This window comes from Giraffa tippelskirchi, chromosome 8, assembly GCF_054371585.1.
Source record: "Giraffa tippelskirchi isolate mGirTip1 chromosome 8, T2T-mGirTip1v1.2.pri, whole genome shotgun sequence".
Classification (NCBI taxonomy): Eukaryota; Metazoa; Chordata; class Mammalia; order Artiodactyla; family Giraffidae; genus Giraffa; species Giraffa tippelskirchi.
This window is the reverse complement of record NC_137282.1, coordinates 120,145,101-120,166,274: the sequence shown is the minus strand read 5'-3', so window position 1 is coordinate 120,166,274 and position 21,174 is coordinate 120,145,101. Positions and strand designations below refer to the sequence as shown.

Here is a 21,174-nt window from a genome sequence, read left to right as displayed (position 1 = left end):
GCTGTTAGCATTTTGATTTTTAGCTTTCTAGATTTGGTTGCTTCTCAGTATGTTTACCAAAAATAGCATTATTTTAATTTTAAAACAAATACAAGTGATAAGAAAGAAAGACAGTGAAATATATATATTATAGCTACATGGAAAAGTGGGATTTTTGTGCCATGTCATTTGCCTATTTAATGATTTTGTATGCATTTTATGGTTCATATAGCAGGCCACAGTTTCAGAGCAATGCTAGAAATTTTAAGTTACCAGGAAATTTTTGTTAGCTCATTAAACTGATTAGTATATGAAAGTATTAATTTCTTCGGTAAATTTTTTGCCTAAATAGTGGAGTTCTCATTGGACATGATTCCTTATGATCTTTTATGAGCTAAGTTCATAAAAGTTACGAGTTCATGGTCAGAACAGATTTCATATTCAGCTGAACTGATTTCAAGTTTGAAGTAGTGTATTCATCTGTAGCAAAGAGAAAGATCAGGACAGTGTAGCTAGTTTTTCACAAGGTTAAGTTTATTCAATAAAGAGACTTCTAAGGGAGGTTTTGAAGTATTAGCTTGAATTTGTGTCTTCATTCTTATGAAATAAAGACACAAATTGATATTGGTTCCCTTTTGAAAATGCCCTTACTTGACAAAATGTGCTCAGTCGCTCAGTCCTGTCCAACTCTTTGTGACCGCATAGACTGGAGCTTACCAAGCTCCTCTGTCCATGGGCTTTTTTAGGCAAGAATACTGGAGCAGGTTGCCATTTCCTACTCCAGGGGATCTTCCCGGCCCAGGGACCACCCTGTGTCTCTCACACCTCCTGCACTGACAGGCAGCCCCTTTACCACTGTGGCACCTGTGAAGCCCCTGTACTCTGTTAGCCAGAAGAGAGAGGAGGGACGTGGCAGGATGAGGGACCCCGCCGTCAGGCTTTGCTCCCTCCCTCGCCCCTGCGTCAGGCTTTGCTCCCTCTCTCGCCCCTGCCCCAGTTAGGAGACCCACCACTGAACCCCACTACTGCGGATCAGATGTCAGGAGAAAGCCCTCTTCCTGTCCTGCCCAGGCTATATGTTTTTAGACTTGGAATTTTGACAGTAACTACCAAACTCCATTAAAAGAGAAACATTATCCTCTAGAGCAGAAGAATTCTTGCTTACTGTCTCCTGTATAGGCTTTATCTTTTGTGGATATATGCACTCAGATGTAACCAGTATCCTTAGTCTGCTGCCATTTCTGGGACACAATCAAATTTGCTTTGTATGTAAGAAGTCTCCCACTGTCCAGGGGTGAGCGTAGTCGGGCTGCAGGGGAGGGCCACAGTGACCTGGCTTCCGAGGTTCTGGAGCAGTCTTTCTTCCTTCCCCAGCGTGGCCCTCATTCTGTAACCTTCCAACTCCTCCACGGATTTGTATGTTGGACTATGTCATTGGAATCATACCTCTGGTTCTCACTTTTTAAAACCATTTTAGTTTAAAAAAATTTTTCATAGGGACTAACTAGAATCTGCTTTTTCTGGTGTTACAACTTTCTTCTTAATTCTGTTAGGACCCTACACAGCTTTGCCAGTGGGACGGGGTGGGTATGGAAGAAAAACTGACTCAGATGTAAGGTATTGACAAACAGGGACTTTCCTGGTGGTCCAGTGGTTAAGGTGCCCCGCTACCACTTCAGGGGCACAGGTTCGATCCCTAGAAACAGATCCTGTGTGCCATGTGGCACAGCCAAAAATATATATATTTATTTATAAGCATATAGAGACCCTCCCCAGTATATTTCATAGGACTTTTCTTTCCTGTGCATCTTCCCCCAAATAACACAATGGATACACTTTCTTGCTGATAATTTGCTATCATTGTGGACTCTAATATTACTCTCTAGTAGTATTTAATATAGAAGTTAATCCAGGGTAATCATAGCAAGTGTTTCAAGAAGGATGACTGAGAATCTACAGCTGTGAATAACTTTCTAAATGAAATGTAAAGCACATTGTTCTTACCAGAGCCAGTTCTATTTCTAGTTTGAGAAGTTACATATCTGAAAGCTTGACCTTTCTTAGAAAAATCTCCAAGGGCTTAAACACTTTTTTAGACTATAGCATTTGGAGGGGACTGCCAAGTCTAGCCTAAGAAGAGTTCTGGAGTTTTGTGAGTTCATCTTAAATTGCAAGCACTGTGGCACTAGTGGAATGGTGGGAATTCCCAAACTGAAGAGTATATTAGTCCCTATTCATCTTAGTTCTACAGGAAACATTTAAGACATTTTCATCTAGCCTGAAATTAGTTCAGTTTCTGCCCATGTGCCTGACGATGCTGAGCTTTGGTTCTGCAGTTGGGTCAACAACAAGGTGGCCTGCAGTAAGTTTTTCCCCCCTGAGTTCTGATCAGTTAAAATTTATTTCTGAACCTATTGAACCTTTAGATTACCTGTTAAACTTCTGTCCCAAATAAGGCCTTCTCTGACCAAATGGGTGAATTCCCTAGCATACATTTTAATATCAGCATTCCCTCTGTTGTTTCAATGCTGGTGGTTCTCCCAGAAGCACAGGAGAGTGGCATTCAGTGAGATCTGAGGCCAGCCCTCATTTTGCATCACTAATCACGGAAATCCCTGGGACTTGGCTTTCCGGAGAGAGTGGGTGTTCATAGATGACCCACTCATGCCTGGCTTTAACCAACAACCTTGATCCCCAAACCCAAGTTTGTAGTGGAAAAGTATCAAATGAATATCACCCTGCTGCACATGGTTTATTTCTTTACCCTTTAAGAGAAAACATTCTTGTTTAAAGTACTTCCGTTTTATCATTTTTAAATGCAAAGATTTCACAGTTGAAGTTCTTCCTTTCTCTAAGCTATCATTTCTTTTCATCTACTCCCAACAGATTATCTCCCAGATCTGCTTTTCTGCTTGCTTTCTCTTTTGAAAGATTTTTTTTTCTTTTGCTGTGGACCATTTTTATAGTCTTGATTGAATTTGTTACAGTATTGCTTCTGTTGTTTATGTTTTGGGTTTTTGGCCATGAGGCCTGTGGGATCTTAGCTCTCTCACCAGAGATCCAACCCACACCCCTGCATTGTCCTCTGACTTGTAAAAGGACATTTTGAAGTTGGTAGGATGCCACCTACAACCTGGGGCAGTGGTATGGCCAAGTGGGACTGCTTCCACCCAGAGTGATCCTGTGAACATTCTTTATTGCAAAAATGTAGTCTTCACAAAAATCCCAGTCAATCTTGTTATATGTGCTCACTTCAGTGGAACTCCTGTGTGCTTACAAAATCGCACCTACTGCTTGATTTGGTTGATGCAACTCTGTCCCACTTTAGATAAACTTTGGTTTGTACATGTATGATTAATATCTTACTAAACCAATCTTTCTGGTAGAAAACATTTTTAATAGAGTTTATTTTTTAAGAAAAGTTTTAGATTCACAGCAAAAAAAAAGAGGAAGAGATTTCCCATATACCTCTGCCCACAATGTATAGCTTCCCTCACTATCAACTTCCCCCAACATAGTGGTACATTTGGAATAACCAGTGAGCCTGTTGTTGACACATTATTACCCAAAGTCCATAGTTTACATTAGGGTTCACTCTTGGAGTTATATGTTCTATGAGTTTGAACAAATGTAGTAAGATACCTATATAGTGTCATACTGAATAGATTTTCTACCCTAAAAATCCTCTGTACTCTGCCAATTCATCCCTCCCTCTCCCCTTCCCCCTGGCAACCACTGATTTATTTATTTATTTATTTTATTGTCACTATAGATTTTCCTTTTCCAGGATGCCATATAGTTGGAACCATACAGTATGTAGTATTTCCAGATTGGCTACTTTCATTTAGGAATGTGTACTTAGGTATTCTTCCATGTCTTTTAAAGGTTTGGTAGCTCATTTATTTTTTGTTGTTCAGTCGCTCAGTTATGTTCGACTCTTTGCAGCCCCATGGACTGTAGCACTCCAGGCTTCCCTGTCCTTCACCATCTCCTGGAGCTTGCTCAGACTCGTGTCCATTGAGTCGGTGATGCCATCCAACCAGTGATGGTGAGGCCGTTGTCCTCTGTTGTCCCCTTCTCCTCCTGCCCTCAATCTTTCCCAGCATCAGGGTCTTTTCTAATTAGTCAGCTCTTTGCATCAGGTGGCCAAAGTATTGGAGCTTCAGCATCAGTCCTTCCAGTGAATATTCATTTGTTTTTAGCAGTGAATAATATTCCATCATCTGGATATATACAGTTATCTGTTTACCTACTGAAGGTGCTTGGTTGCTTCTAAGATTATGAATAAAACTGCTGTTAATGTCGTATTACACAGGTTACTTCACCCCTAACTACTGTTTGGTTCACTTGCATGTTGTTTTCTTAGGAAAAGCATGTCATCTGCAAAGAAAGGTTTTATTTCTTCCTTGATTTCTGATTTGGTGTCTGCTATTAATTTGGGGAAATTCTTGGTTGTTATTGCTTCAAATATTTCCTCTGTTCCTCTTTCTTTCTCCTGGCATTCCCATTATGCATTTGTACATCTTTCGTGATGGGTCTCATGTGTGTGCTGTTCTTAGTTGCTCAGTCGTGTCCCACTCTTTGCGACCCCATGGACTGTGTCGCTCAGTCATGTCTGACTAGTTGCAGCCCCATGGACAGTAGCCTGCCAGGCTCCTCTGTCCGTGGGGATTCTGCAGGTGAGAACACTGGAGTGGGCGGCCGTGCCCTCCTCCAGGCGATCTTCCCGACCCAGGGATGGGACCCAGGTCTCCCGTACTGCAGGCGGGTTCTCTACCGTCTGAGCCCCAGGGAAGCCCAGCAGTTCTTATACATATATTTTTTCTTTTTCAGTCGTTTTTCCTCTGTCTTCCGGTTTTGGAAGTCTCTGTTGACACGCTCTCAGGCTCAGAGATTTGTTTCTTTGTGCTCTGCAGTCTGTGGTGAGCCATCAAAGGCACTGTTCATTTGTGTTGTGGTGTTTTGATGTCTGATTTCTTTTTGGTTCTCTTTTAGGATTTCCATCTCTCTTACATTGCACATCTGTTCTTGCATGTTGCCTGCTTTTTCCATCAGGGCTCTCAGCACAGTAATCTTGGTAGTTTTAAATTCCTGGTCTGATAATTCCAACATCCCTGCCAGCTCTGCCATTCTTTGCTTGCACTTCAAACTGTATTTCTGCCGTTTGGTATCCTTGTAGTTTTCACGTTGTAAGTGGACATGTTGTCCTAGGTCACGGAACTGCAGTAAACAGAAGGGTAGTGCTCTGTGTGACTGGCCTCAGCCTCGGAGAGCTTGTGTCCTGGGACTGAACCATATCGAGGCTCTCCCATGGAGGGCCTCTCCACTCTCCTGGGAGGATGGCTGTTTCCTGGCTCGCAGGTTGTAGTTTCTCATGAAGTAGTTTTTCTGAAGGGCTCAATAAGAACTTGATGCTCTGACATATTTCAAAATACTCACTTTTTTCTCCGCACTGCTAGAAACACGCTGGGATTGTCTTCGGTCACCACTGAGGACCTGGTGAAGCTCCTGAAGGAGCTCACAGAGGGTGAGGCTATGTCACCTTGTGAAAACTGAAGGCAAACCACCACAGTTTAAACATGAACAAGATAGGTTCTTAGAAATTTGATAATATTAAAAGTAAATCGTTCCTTAAGCAACAAGGACCTGCTCTGTGACACAGGGAACTCAATATTCTGTAACAACCTATATGGAAAAAGAATCTGAAAAGAATGGATATACGTATATGTGTAAATGAATCACTTTGTTGTATACCTGAAACTAACACAACATTGTAAATCGACTGTGTCCCAATATAAAATAAAAATTAAATTTAAAAAAGCAAGTGGTTCTTTTTATTGTTTTGGCTGCACTACATGGCATGCGGAATCTTAGCTTCCTGACTGGGAATCAAGCCCGTGCCCCCTACAGTGGAAGCACTTAACCATTGGACTACCAGGGAAGTTCCGTAAATGGTTCTTTAGTATAGTAACTCTTTGGTAAGTGGATATATGTAATCCCAAAGCTAATTTTGTTAGCTAAAAGGAATGAAAATTGTTTTCAATTATAGGGTAAGCATAAAGACCATGTTGACCATCAGAAGGATAAAGTCGCCTTGACTCTGGCACGCCTAGCCCGCCATGTTGAAGTGGAGAAACAGCAGAAAGAAGAAAAGAATAGGGCATTCAGGGTATGTGGCTGCTCTCATTGATGTTTTACCAGATTATAGAATTGTTTGTAAGAAAGTTAAATAGACACTTATATAATCAAAAGATACATAATTGGATACAAGTTCAGCATGAAAGCTGCATAGCTCACTGATTTAGTAGTAGTTCATGATGTCTTTTTATATGTTTTTGTTTGTTGGATTTTGATCATATATGTATACAGACCAAAAAAAAGAAAAAAATAGACTTGAGTGGACTTTATTTTGGGAATTTAAACTCATGGGATTATATAAACTGGTGAGCAGTTGAGGGTTTCTAGTTACTTTATCACAGTTTATCAGGGCTTCTGTAGATACAAGCTGTTGAAAGGTTATTTTCTACGCAGTAGAGCCAGACCACTTACACTTCAACCTCTTCCTTCGATTATTGAATTAGGGTAGTAGAAGATGAATCCTGATTTAGAGTCTTGCATGATATAAACCTTTTCAAACTTTGACTTGCTTTAGAAGGTTACCAAATCAAATTACCTTAGAGAACTCTCCCAATACTGCCAAATGTCTTATTAGGAATAAAATGTTGGCCAGTTGGGTAAAAAAAGTTCCTATTGGGAGTTTAAAAATGGAAATACAGATCACAGCATAATTTTACCTTGTATGTTTTTGCTTCCTTGTTCCATTGGTTATTATAAAGGAATTTATATATTTCTGTTGCTTTCGTTTTAGTGTCTCCTAATCTAATGTACAATACCTTAATGTTTAAATTTAGAAGTGCCTTTGTTTGGGGACTTTAATGAATACTTTATAATGTAATACCAATTAAATTAGAGCATAGTATTCTAGTTGTATGTTTAAAATGTTTAATACATTAGTGATATTTTTTTTAAAAAAAAGATTATTTCTTTCCTGGCAGAGATACTATTCATTTTTAAGGAAGCTTTTTTCCCCAAATTACATTAAGTGTGTGTGTATGGGGAAAGTCTCCGAGAGAGGAGTGGTTATCAAGCTATCCTCTTTTTCTACCCATTTCCTCAGTGATGCTCACTGCTTTTGTGATGAGTTCAGAGTAGTTGCTGTGACAACAAGGATTTTTCTCAAGGGTAGTTTCAGCTTTTACCTATGCAAATGTTCATTCATTGTATTGAAGACTTCACCTTGTTGTTGGAGAAAGTTTTTTAAAACTTTGAAATTCTTGCTTACCCAATTTTAAAGAATACATTTTTCTAGATTTCTTTCTTTTCTAAGAGAGAAATTGACTCACACAGGTTCTTTAGCTCCTTGCTTGCTATCCATTCATGATTTTTTGAAATTTGGTTCTCCTTATGTATAACTTATCTTAAATAAACTATCGATAGATGACAGAAAACAAAAACAAAACAAACTACCTAGAAAGAAAGATAATAAAACTAATTCTTGAAGAATTGTAGTAGGTGTTAACTGTGACTACAAAATATAGTAGAAAATATCTTCCAGCTCTTCTAGGCCTTTTGATTTTTGGTGTCTCACTATTAAAGTGGATTGTCCATCTTTTGTGATGGAAATGTTTTTTAAAAAATAAAATCTATTAAAATCTTCACTGAATAAATCACTTTCAGAGATACTGTGTTGTACTTGACTAGTTGACCAGTTACCAGCTTTGCTTGTTGATATTCCAGGAGTTAAAGTGACTCGCAAGAGGGGATTTACCCCTAACATGCTATGCAATGCTTATTAGCATCTTTGGAGAATTAGTACTCTATGGCTATACTTAGAACAGTGTTGTGTAGATGATTTTTTTTCAGATTACAATCTTGGATCTCCCTGACCCCCTCTTACCTGTGCTGATAGAAGATCCTGTTACATTGCTAACAAGGTCATTCAGTATCCTGGTCTGTTTCTTGCAAATCTAGCGTTTGTGGCTTTGTGATTTCTTTTTAAGGATATAAAAACCTTTTTGAGATACAGTGTGGTGTATTGGTTAAGTGCATGAGTTCTAGAATCAGGTTAGAGAATGAGAGTTTAAATCCTGCTATTGTTATTTGTCCTTCTGCAATTTATTTGAACTTCCTATGCCTCAGTTTTCCCATTATAAAATGGGAACAATACTGGTACCCATCTTACAGAGTTATTGAGAGAATTAGATCTAAGATCTTTTTAGAATTGTGCCTGGCACATGGTAAATGGTTAATAAGTGTTAATTGTTATTAGGTTGGTGCAGAAGTAATTGCAGTTTTGCATTGTTGAACTTTGCCATTTGATATTGAAATACATTCTTAAATAAATGTGGTTATCTTATGCATCATTTTAATGCACATTTCTTGCTGTATTTTTTTTTTGGCTGATGTCTTATTACTTGTTTATTTTATATGTATTTTAGACTATGTGAAATGATATTAGACTAAAAGCAAATTCAAGCAATTTTCTTATTTGATTTCAAAATGGGTCATTAAGCAGCAGAGACAACTCTCAACATCAACGCATTTGGCCCAGGAACTGCTAACGAACGTCTAGTGCAGCGCTGATTCAAGAAGTGTTGCAAGGAAGATGAGAGCCTTGAAGATGAGCATAGTGGCCAGCCGTCGGAAGTTGACAGGAACCAACTGAGAGCCTTTACTGAAGCTGATCCTCTTACAGCTACACAAGAAGTTGCTGAAGAGCTCAACATTGACAATTTTATGGTTGTTCAGCATTTGAAGCAAATTGGAGAGGTGAAAAATCTCAATGAAGTGGATGCCTCGTGAGCTGACCAAAATAAAAAGAAATTGTTGTTTTGAAGTGTCTTCTCTTATTCTATGCAATTACAATGAATCACTTCTTGATTGGATTATGACATGTGATGAAAAGTGGATTTTTATGACAACCAGTGATGACCAGCTCGGTGGTTGGGCTGAGAAGCAGCTCCAAAGCACTTCCCACAGTCAAACTTGCACCAAAAAAAGGTCATGAACATTATTTGGTGGTCTGCTGCCAGTCTGATCCACTATAGCTTTCTGAATCCCAGCGAAACCTTACCTCTGAGAAGTACGCTTAGCAAATCAATGAGATGCACTGAAAACTGCAGTGCCTGCCGCCATCATTGGTCAACAGAAAGGGGCCTGGTTCTCCATGACAACATCAGACTATACATTGCACAACCAACACTTCAAAAGTTGAACTAATTGGGCTGCATACTTTTGCCTCATCCACCATATTCACCTGATGTCTCACCAACTGACTACCACTTTCTTCAAGCATCTCAACAACTTTTTGCAGCGAAAACGCTTCCACAACCAGCAGGAGGCAGAAAATGTTTCCCAAGAGTTCATTGAATCCCAAAGCAGGGATTTTTATACTACAGGAATAAACAAACATTTCTTGTTGGCAAAAATGTGTTGATTGTAATGGTTCCTATTTTTATTAATAAAGATGTGTTGAGCCTCGTTATAATGATTTAAAATTCATGGTCTGAAACCACAATTACTTTTGTACCAACCTATAGATACAGCATGATTAAAGTATGCAAATAGATTTATCAGTAACATAACTAGAAAGATTTAGAGACCGTATAGCATCTAGTTTAGTAGTTGGCACTGGCCCACTGCCTGTTTTTGTAAATAAAGTTTAATTGGAACATAGCCATGCCCATTTGTTTACATATTATCTATGGCTGCTTTTGTGCTGCAGCAGCAGAGTTGAGTAGTTGCAAAAGAGACTGTAAGGGCTACAGAGCCTTAAATATTTATCCTGTGGCCCTTTATGGAAAAAATGTGCCAACCTTTGATCTAGATGCAGTAGATGTTTTGTACTGGTGCATATTAAGTACTAATGAGTGTCTGCTCTTACACTGTTCATTGAACAGATATTTAATAGGCTTCTATATACTTCAGACTACATGTGGAAAATTTGAAAAAAAATGTTTTAAAATGTGAAGATGAAAATAATCATTCATATTTCCATTCCAGAGATAACCATTGACATTTACCATATTTATCTTCTGCCTTTTTCCCTCTCTGCAGGCAGAATTACATATAGCTTGAAATAATCTTTGCTTATATTTGACCCTATTCATTTAATACTATTTGGTAACCTATTTGATATCAAAAGTATACTCCTAATTCATTGAAAAGTTTGGTTAGTGTTCCTAATGACTTTCATGAAATGTACACACCATAATTGACTTAAAACAGTACCCTGTTGTTGGAGATTAAGTTGTTGCAAACTTTGTGAAAATATAGATGGCATTGGGATCAATGTCAATATTTAGAGCAGGAAACTTTGGTTTGACTTAACTCCTTAGGATAGAGTTCTAGATTTGGAGTTACAGGGATAAAGGATAATCAGTATTTTCTGATCACTGTTGTGACAAAATCATTTTCTTAAGGAAACAAGATTAGTAATCACAGTTTAATTGATTTTTTTCTTAATATCTTTAGGAAAAAATCGATTTTCAGCATGCTCATGGGTTACAAGAATTGGAATTTATTCGAGGACATTCTGATACAGAAGCAGCAAGACTGTGTGTGGACCAGTGGTTAAAAATGCCAGGTATTCTTTAGAGATCAGAGGCTTCCCTGAAGCCTTAAGGCGTTGTGTCTGTTTATTCAGTTGCTAGTAAGTATATAAAGTATTGAAATTTAGTTAACTGGAGGCCTGTTTTACCTACCAGTTGTCTTCCTATTTTGGTAAAAGTGTATTTTGAATAAAAGTGATCCTTGAGCTGATTAGATATTGCTCATTTATTCATTCATGTGTGTCCTACATGAAATAGTACATATGGCTATGTGAGGGTATGTAACAGGTTATTTGAGGTCAGGATTCTGTAAGGAAATGGAATTTAAGCTGAGATGGAAAAGATTAGCATTTACCTATTTATTTGTCCATGCAACCTATGTAGATATTTTGTTGAAAGTGTTGACATGTGAGGCTCATCTAAAGCAGTGGGTAGCTTCTTCATTACTAACTCTACAGACCTGAGATTCCTGGAAGAGTCACTGTGGAGCGTTTTCCTTCCACCAGATAATTTGGTAAAATTTTTGAGCCAGTAGGACAGTCCCTTGGGGCTTCCCTGGTGGCTCAGACAGTAAAGAATCTGCCTGCGATGTGGGAGACCTAGATTCGATCCCTGGGTCGGGAAGATCCTTGGAGAAGAGAATGGCAACCCACTCCAGTATTCTTGCCTGGAGAATCCCATGGACAGTGGAGCCTAGCAGGCTGCTGTCCATGGGGTCGCAAGAATCTGACACGACTGAGCGACTAACCCTTTCAGGACAGTCCCATCATGGCAGCTTTTCTAGCCTGTCTGTACAAGACCCACTGAGCCCTCAGAGGCTTGGGCTACTCACAGAAACCTTAGCTGTGGATTTAATCCAGCCAAAAGTTTAGTTGCAAAAAGTTTTAGAAATAATCTATGTATGCAGTGCTCAACTTTGAACCTGGATATCTTGTTCTAAGTTTTCAGAGGGCTTTTCTTTGAACAGAATCAAATTGCCACTTTTAAAATAATTCCGATAATTTGTAGGTATTTTGACACTTGGCTACTCCCTGACACTGCATTTCCTTCTTATCTCCCAGTATGTTATGTGCCTGGCAAAGTTCCCCCTTGCCCTATCCTTCCTCTTAAATACCTTTTCCTTTTTTTCTTACTTGCCCGTGGGATTAGCCACAGGCGAGTACTATATTCAGTACTAGAGGGTGCTAGATTGTTTAGTCTGCCTAAGTTTGATTGCCCAGCTGTCTTCGATGCCACAGTGTTTTATTCATTTTTCGCCTATAGTTTTTACCCTGTTGCGTTGGATTGATATGTTTACCGGAGAAGGCAATGGCACCCCACTCCAGTACTCTTGCCTGGAAAATACCATGGACGGAGGAGCCTGGTAGGCTACAGTCCATGGGGTCGCTGAGAGTTGGACACGACTGAGCGACTTCACTTTCACTTTTCCCTTTCATGCACTGGAGAAGGAAATGGCAACCCACTCCAGTATTCTTGCCTGGAGAATCCCAGGGATGGCGGAGCTTGGTGGGCTGCTGTCTATGGGGTCGCACAGAGTCGGACACGACTGAAGCAACTTAGCAGTAGCAGTTAGCAGATATGTTTACATGTCTGTGTCTTTTACTAGATTTATATGCTTTATGGGGACAGAGGCTAAGCCTAATTAATCCTTTTTAGTGTCAGTGCCTAAGAAGAAGGTTCTGCACAGAGATGTCCAATAAGTGTTGGTTGAATATTATACCAGAGTGGGCAATGAGCATTTGCATATGAACACAGAACGGAAGCCTAGAACGATGTTCCAAATGTGACTGTCATTCAACTAAACAAAAAAATTGTTTGGTATTCCAGACCTACTTTAGAAAAGTTTACTTGGAAATTGCTGTCCTTAGCTATATCAGAATCACCTGGGAGTCTTAAATACATGCCTCTAGAGGTAATGCTAGGGCATCTATAGATTTGGGAAGATTTTGATACAAAAATGGTGTAGAACTGCAAGGCTTGCAAGATCTCTTGTAAAATTGTTTCTTTCATATGAAGCTGACACTTTCAAGTCTTGTCTAGAATGATTGTTGGGCCAGTAACATATCCCTTTAGGCCTAATCTCTGGCTTTCAGGTTGTCAGAATATTTTAATTCACTGTAAATTGAATTCATGAGCATCTGAGTATATATTTTTCTGAGTGGGTCAAGTGAGAACAAATGAGTCACTTAACTGTCTTTATAATTCTTGTCAAGATGTGGTACTGTAGGTCACTTCAGGTCATGGCTGATAAGCTTGTGCTGTGAGTTAAGGTCTTTAGTTACACTCTTTGTATGTGGCTGTTTGTCTTCTTGCTTGGTCCCTGCCACACTGTAGCACTGAGGTCCGGGGGCTCTCGCTGGCATAGCTGCTTTAGCCCTGGGCTGGGCTTGGCTGTGCTGCCATTCCTTTGAGGAGTGTAGAGCCAGGGAAAACAGAGATGTCTTTGTGCTGTCAATTATAAAAAGTGAGATTATACTGCTCAGTAGCATTAGGGGACTCCATTCAGTCTATTTCAAAGTATCCAGCCATTTTAATTCAGTTCTTTGATTAGAAATAGTTTAAGTACATTATTTATAATTACTCAAGCTTTGGAAATCCAACTTTTTTATAGACTTTATAGTTAGACCAGTTTCCGCACACTTGAATACTTAGTAATTTAAAAACAACACGCTATACTATTTAAGGAAAAGAGCTGTTTAAATCTCTCTGTATTTTGCCTTTCCTTGGATAAAGCTTATTTTCTTCTAATTGATTGCTTTCTCCACTTTAATTTTTATCCAGAACCTCTATAGCTAACTAAAGGTCTTAGTAGGCAACACCTGGAATGTGGATGGACAGTAGAAATTACTCTAATTCTGACTGCATTAAAAAATTAAAGCAAAAAAGATGTATTGTCATTAATGCCTCTTTGAATATGACTAATGGTATGTTAGTCATTGTTTATTGATAGAACACATTTATAAACATTTTGACAGCATTTAATAGAGGCATTTCTTCCATAAACAGAAGAGCATTGAAACCTTCAACATAGATAACTCTTTCGGGATTTAACTAGATGATGTTAAAGGTATAACATTTTATTCTAGTTAAATGCTTAGGGACTTGGTAGAAATTGCCATAAAGATAAATATACAATTTTTTGTTATATGAAATATTCAAAGTATTTGAGTGAAACAAGTTACAAGAAATAATAATAACCAAACTATATATCAGAATCCTCCTAGCACTTTTTTAATTCTTTGTTTATAGAACATAACTCTAAATTTTTCATGTATAACATGCATTGGGAGTTTGCCTGGAAACAGAATTTGGCTGAGGCTAGAAAAACTTGTGTGACTGTAAGACCAAGATGATGACAGAAAGGGATAATCTTCACCAGATAAAAGGGCTGGTGAGGGCATTCTCCTTGCCCTTGTCCTCCCCATTCCCTCCCCATCTCAGTTACAGCCTGTATAACTGAACCTTATAATGTGTGTAAGATACTTAAAAGAGAAAATAAGAATTAGAAGAAAAAATCTTTGCCAACTTATATAAATGAACAGAAGGGAGGCAGATACAGGGGTTGTAGAGCAACTGGTTTTCTAATATATAACATCTTTGACATTTCTTGGCTGTTGAACTTAAGGGAACAGTTCTTTTACTCAACATAATATTACTGGGAGATCTTAATGGCTTTCCTTGTCCCAAATAGCTATTTATTTGTAGGTTGTTATATCTTTTATAAGAAAGTTTGTAAGCGCTTAATTACAAGTAGGAGCACCCATTTGATACTGCCCAGTGTTTTTTTTTATTGTTTTTTCATAATTTTGATTACCAGTCCAAAGGACAGTTACCTGAAATAGGAACTTAAGAATTTATATTCCGATGATGCAGGACTCAAAACAGGCACAATTAATTCTGGAACAAAAGGTTCATTCCGAAGAGGAAGCCAAATTCGAGCACCTGGGAAACCAATTTCATGTCCCATAATGCACTGTAACAAGGAATTTGATAATGGGCACCTTCTCTTAGGACATTTGAAAAGGTAAGTGTGATGTTCAGAACAGTGGGTGCTGAAGATGAACTGAGAGAATGAGGCACCTCTGCCATTGTGATTGTAGCTTTATGTTCCAAACTCTTAACGATATAATTTTTTCTAATTTACGTTTCTTAGGCTTCCTTGGAGGCTTAAAGTCAGATTATTCTAGTGATATTCACTCCTAATATGTCTCATAAAATTCTGACCAGACTTTTTGCATTGATGTACGTTTGGATCAGTTTTAGAGAAATCCAGCCCGTTAGCAAATTTTAAGAGACACAAAGCATTTATAGATATGTGGGCTAGCCTAAAGAAAGATAATATGTCATTGCAAAGTAAATGCTAAAGGCAAACCAAGTGTAGCAAAGTTAATAATAAATGTTCTATTTATGAGATCCATAATTTACTGAATTTTGAATAGTAGAGCTTGAGAAAGTAAATATCAAGAGAAGGTAATATTAAAGGAGTTAAATAGTCCTTATCTTCATAGTCTCCCCTTCTTATAGTTTGAAGAGGGGAGCTGAGAGTTTGAAGCTCTTGACCTTCTCCACATGTCTTACCCTGCTTATGCCTGACCCTGCTGTGAGAGCCTTCTGGAGAGGGGTTCAGTATTCTACAGATAGCTGTATTTTAAGTGTTTTTAATTTAAAAAAGTCTTTGAGGCAGTTTTCAATGACACAGATTGGTTAAATGGTTAAAATGACATTAAAAGAATTAAAAACCATTTTTAGGAAATAGGTGTGTACCAGAAATTGTGACATGACATTATTATTCCAGTGATTCATTTACAATTATTTGTGACTTTTATTTTGTTCCTTGCAAGAAGAAACAGATGATCGCTGTACAGTTTTTAGACTGGAAGTTTACTAATTTGGCAAAACATGCTTAAATCCATTTTATTGTATCTTGAGTACTTTTTTGAAATTTTAAGTTTCAAGAGATTGCATGGCATATGAGAGCCACTTGATATTTCTTGAATATAAAGAACATTATTTAATACTTCAGTAGAAAAAGTGTAAAGGCTTGAATGTGTGTACCTAACTTAACAAATGAAGCAACACAGTGCTGCCCCTAGAATATGTCAGATTTTCTAATGTTACCTCTTTTTTGCCAAGTAGGTTCGACCACTCTCCGTGTGATCCAACAATTACACTGCATGGACCTTTCATCAGTTCCTTTGCTTGTGTAGTCTGTTATAAAAATTTTGTTACTCAGCAACAATATAAGGATCACCTTTTTGCTAAGGTAAGAACATATCCTAAGTTAAGAATAGGTATTCTTTTTCTAGAGATCCGTGGGGTGTTTTCTTGCTGTTCTTAAGCTTGCAGTCCACAGTGATGCACATAAGGATCAAAATTGTGATTGTCTATGATAAATAAAATGATTTGGAATGTTACCGTGGGCAGGTAATTCTGATAGCTGAAAGCTAACAGTCCTAAAGATTATCACTGAAACCCTTCTCTTTATTGAATTGCTCTATGAAATTGACTTACTTTGTTCACAGTGTTCTGTGGGTTAATCACATGAAAATCGGAATGGTATTCTCAAGGACATTGCTGTTCAGTGCTGGTTGACATGTCAGCGCCATGTAGTGAATGATGATACCTTTATTAATGCTGGTATTAAGAGATCTGGTATTTAAAAGGTCGTGTTACATGACTCATTGTGTGAAATCTCAAGGGACATGAGATTGATTCATAATAATACCAAATTCAGTGTGATAAAGAGCCCTGTAATAAGTGTTTACCAGACTTGATATTATTAGCAGGTATCTCACTTATTAATGTTATAAAATGTTAATTGTGTGATGTTTTCACTCTGGAAAAGTTTTTAAATACTAACAAAAAAGAAAGAAAATAAGAAACCACTTCAAAAAAATTTATTAAAGTATAGTTGATTTACAGTGTGGTGTTAATGTCTACTGTGTAGCAGAGTGATTTAGTTATACATGTATAGACAGTTCTTTGCATATTCTTTTCCATTGTGGTTTATCACAGGATATTGAATATAGTTCCCTGTGCTATACAGTAGGACCTTGTTTAATCTATTCTAAATATAATAGTTTGCATTTACTAACCTTAAACTCCCAATCCATCCCGTCTCCACCCCCTCTCCCCCTTGGCAACCACTGGGAAATCACTCTAATGTCACTTACAGAGATAAGCATTATTAACATTTTTATGTATATCTTTCTGCTATTTCTCCATATGTAAATATTTTTATATAGGATAAGGTATCTAAATCATTTCATAATTTAAAAAAGCAGTGTGTTGTAAACATAAATGTTTAACTGTTGAATCAGTATGTACATTTAAAATAAGTGAATGGAATTCTATATGATTATATTAATTTTAATTATGAGTGGGCTTCTCACTGCAGTGGCATCCCTTGCTGCAGAGCAGGGCCCTCGGGTGCAGGGCCCTCAGGAGTTGCAGCGTGTGGGCCGAGTGATGGCGATCCCCGGGTTCTGGAGCACAGGCTCAGGAGATGTATCTGGCTGCAGGATGAGTTGCTCGGCGGCCTGTGAGATCTTCTTGGATCAGGGATCAAACCTGTGTCTCCTGCGTTGGCAGTGTGGATTCTTTACCATTGAGCCACCAGAGAAGCCTTTCTTTTAATTTCTTATTAGATGTATTAATTTAAATTTTTCTGTCATTATAAACAATAACACCTTAAATATCCTTGTAGCTAAAAGCCTCTGAGAAAATTCATACTTCAGATATTAGCTGAGTAAATATTAGGTTTTGAAATAGTAAGATGCTAATGTCCAAAGACTAGTAAGGTTTTCCTTTAAACCCTATTTTCTGAATTTGCTAGTCTGTGACCTATACTTGAAACGTCATGTTGGTAATACCCTGGGTTCTGTGCAGGTTCACACAGAAAGGGCAGACTTGTGCTCTCGGGCGTCTCTCGTTGAGTTCTGTGTTCCCAGAATAGACGTGCCTCTTGGCGGTGAGTTTGCTGTATGCGCCATCATTAGTTTGGGGAGCCTATGTCTTGGCGGTGAGTTTGCTGCATACGCCATCATTAGTTTGGGGAGCCTGTGTCTTGTAGGAACCTGACGAGTGGCTGTGGTATGAGAGGAATCCATATGCTCTGGAATGAATAAGCTATCGTGGTAATCGTCAGAGGAAACAGGTTCAGAGGAAGGGGAGAGGAGAAGCTGGAAAGGTTGGCAGAGCACTGCGGGGGCGAAGTGGTTTTCCAGGCTTGGATTTGGATAGATAGAGGGGACGAGGTGTGGAAAGGAGCCTGCAGAGAATAGCGAGTAGGGAACAGGGGCAAGCAGAGCGCAGGGTACACAGCAGGCCTGAGACTTCCATCCTCAGACGGACTTGCTTGTGAGGTTGGCCCTGAGCTGCTGTCTGGAAACTTGAAATTGGCAGTTTCCCAGTGAGTCTCTGGTGAGTGGCTCTTTGTGCCTGAATTGTAGCTGCAGGTGGTGTGGTTTATGCTCAACACCTGCTTTCCATGTGGGGTTATAGCATTTTGGTCTGTACTAGGTAGGTATGACCTGAGCCCCTGGGCACTGAGTCTTTATTTTTTTTCTTTTTTAGTTTTGAACTCTCACTTAAAAATTTGAACTCTTTTAAAAAATTAACTAATTAATTTTAATTAGAGGATAATTTCTTTACAATATTGTGGTGGTTTTTGCCCTCAGTCAGTTCAGTCTCTTGGTCGTGTCCAACTCTTTGCGACCCCATGGACGGCAGCACACCAGGCTTCCCTGTCCATCACCAACTTCCAGAGCTTGCTCAAACTCATGTCCATTGAGTCAGTGATGCCATCCCACCATCTCATCCTCTGTCGTCCCCTTCTCCTGCCTTCAATCTTTCCCAGCATCAGGATCTTTTCCAGTGAGTCCCTTCTTCGCATCAGGTGGCTAAAGTATTGGAATTTCAGCTTCAGCATCAGTCCTTCCAATGAAAATTCAGAACTGATTTCCTTTAGGATGGACCGGTTGGATCTCCTTGCAGTCCAAGGGACTCTTAAGAGTCTTCTCCAACACCACAGTTCAAAAGCGTCAATTCTTTGGCACTCAGCTTTCTTTATAGTCCAACTCTCACATCATACATGACTACTGGAAAAATCATAGCTTTGACTAGATGGATCTTTGTCAGCAAAGTAATGTCTCTGCTTTTTAATATGCTACTAGATTGATCATAACTTTTCTTCAAAGGAGCAAGCGTCTATAATTTCATGGCTGCAGTCACCATCTGCAGTGATTTTGGACACCAAAAAAATAAAGTCGGTCACTGTTTCCACTGTTTCCCCATCTACTTGCCATGAAGTGATGGGACCGGATGCCATGATCTTAGTTTTCTGAATGTTGAGTTTAAGCCAACTTTTTCACTCTCCTCTTTCACTTTCATCAAGAGGCTCTTTAGTTCTTTTTCGCTTTCTGCCATAAGGGTGGTTTCATCTGCATATCTGAGGTTATTGATATTTCTCCCGGCAATCTTGATTCCAGCTTGTGCTTCTTCCAGCCCAGCGTTTCTCATGATGTACTCTGCATATAAGTTAAATAAGCACGGTGACAATATACAGCCTTGACATACTCCTTTCCCTATTTGGAACCAGTCTGTTGTTCCATGTCCAGTTCTAACTGTTGCTTCCTGACCTGCATACAGGTTTCTCAAGAGGCAGGTCAGGTGGTCTGGTATTCCCATCTCCTGAAGAATTTTCCACAGTTTATTGTGAGGCACACAGTCAAAGGCTTTGGCATAGTCAATAAAGCAGAAATAGATGTTTTTTTGGAAGTCTTGCTCTTTCGATGATCCAGTGGATGTTGGCAATTTGACCTCTGGTTCCTCTGCCTTGTCTTGTGCATGCACTGTTGTATTCAGTGCCCTGATCCTGCAGCAGGCCACCGCCGACCCACGCCTCCACGGAAACTCCTGGACACTCACAGGCAAGTCTGGGTCAGTCTCCTGTGGGGTCACTGCTCCCTTCTCCTGGGTCCTGGTGCTCACAAGGTTTTTCTGTGCCCTCCAAGAGTCTGCTTCCCCAATCCAGTGTAAGCTGTGTAATCAAATCCCACTGGCCTCCAAAGTCAAATTCCCTGTGGGTTCTTAGTCCCTTTGCCAGACCCCCAGGTTGGGAAATCTGTTGTGGGTCCTAGCACTTTCTTAACAGTGCGAGGATTTATTTGGTATAGTTGTTCTGCAGTTTGTGGGTCATTTCTACAATGTTGTGGTGGATTTTGCCCTCCACCGACTTGAGTCACCCACGGTGGGCTCTGGGTCTTTAAGCTGGTGTTCATTGTCAAGTGTGTTCTGTTCGTCTCCATGGAGAGGATCTTGGGACTCGTAAGCCTCGCTCCTCTGGGCTGTGCCCAGTGTGCCTTTCCCTTCCCCTTTATTTCCTTTCGTTCTAATAAATCATAGCCATGAGTACAGCTGTCCCCCAAGTTCTGTAAGTCCCAGCCAGACCCCAGCCCTGGGCGTGGTCCTGGGGATCCCCACTAAGTAGTAACTGCACTGCACAGCCACAGGATTTAAACTTGATGTTGACCAGGTCCTGGCACCTTGTAGGATGTGACCTGATGAAAATAATTCTTATGTCTTCAGAGTTAGAGTGCTTTAATTCGAGAACGAAATTCCTTCTCCTTTTTGTGGGGAGGGTGGACACCAGAGACTGAGTGGTATTGGAACGGCACCCGTGTTGAGGGTGAATTCAAAGATATGGACAAAGAGACCAGTTTAGGTCACTTTGGCAGTAATGTAGCTTGGAGATGAGAGAAGAGTTTACTTAGATAAGGGTATTTAGAATAAAGACCTTAAAGTGGACCCAAAAGACACCATGAAGAAAGAAATGATAGGGCTATCAAGTGCCCTGATCCAGGTGGGGGGAGAAGAGGGGAAATGGTGCAACTTCATCACACAGTTTTGAATCATTTGCACTGAGTCGTTAGTATTCTGCCCTTTTCAGAACTAGAGCTCCTTCAGGGCATGGTTTTTTTTTTATTCCATGCTGTAAGTATATTTATCCTTTTCCTTCAATAAATCTGAATAGGCATTTCAACCTTTAAAATTAATGAATACTCACTCTCATTCGTGTTTTCCCAAATTTCATTAGTTTTCTGTTCTTTCTAGTAATTGCTCGTCCCATGCTCTTTTGCCCTTCCTTTTGCCATCTCTCTGGGAAGTAACTTTGTAATATTCAGCCTTCCCGGAGGCAGTATGGTGAAAGAGAGCAAAGTCTTGGGTGTCAGACAAGCCTGGATTCCATGTCAGTTTTATTAACTGTCTGTTCTCACCAAGTTATGGCACATCTGTGAGGTTAGTTCTTCATCTCTAAAGTAAAATTGTTACACTTTCATCCAGAATTGTTGAGAGAAAGCATAATATGTTATAAAGCACTTAGGGCCTGACATACAGTATTTAATAAAGGCTTTTTATTGCTTATTCTTTGGAGTGTCCGTCACAAGGACTCAAAATGAGCTAGTGTGCGTTGGGTTGTCCTTGCGTATCATAAATGAGCCAGAAGAGGTCGCTAGATTGCTTACCTGTGCACTCTGTTTCCTAAAGAGGGTGTTCCTCAGTGAAGTCCGACGCTGTCCACCGC

The 21,174-nt window shown here is 39.4% G+C and overlaps 1 protein-coding gene across 8 annotated transcripts in view; it reads left to right on the top strand.

The window, feature by feature from the left end:
* ZNF451 (zinc finger protein 451) overlaps positions 1 to 21,174 on the top strand; it is a 95,582-nt gene that overhangs the window by 22,645 nt on the left and 51,763 nt on the right. For all 8 annotated transcript variants that reach the window (XR_014062017.1, XR_014062019.1, XR_014062018.1 and 5 more), the window contains 4 exons: positions 6,029 to 6,148; positions 10,513 to 10,624; positions 14,463 to 14,613; positions 15,726 to 15,852. Coding sequence is in view for 5 of the 8 variants with exons in the window: in XM_081519734.1 (XP_081375860.1) it covers positions 6,029 to 6,148; positions 10,513 to 10,624; positions 14,463 to 14,613; positions 15,726 to 15,852 (510 nt within the window). In the remaining 3 variants the exon portion in view is untranslated. The remainder of the gene's footprint in view (positions 1 to 6,028; positions 6,149 to 10,512; positions 10,625 to 14,462; positions 14,614 to 15,725; positions 15,853 to 21,174) is intronic.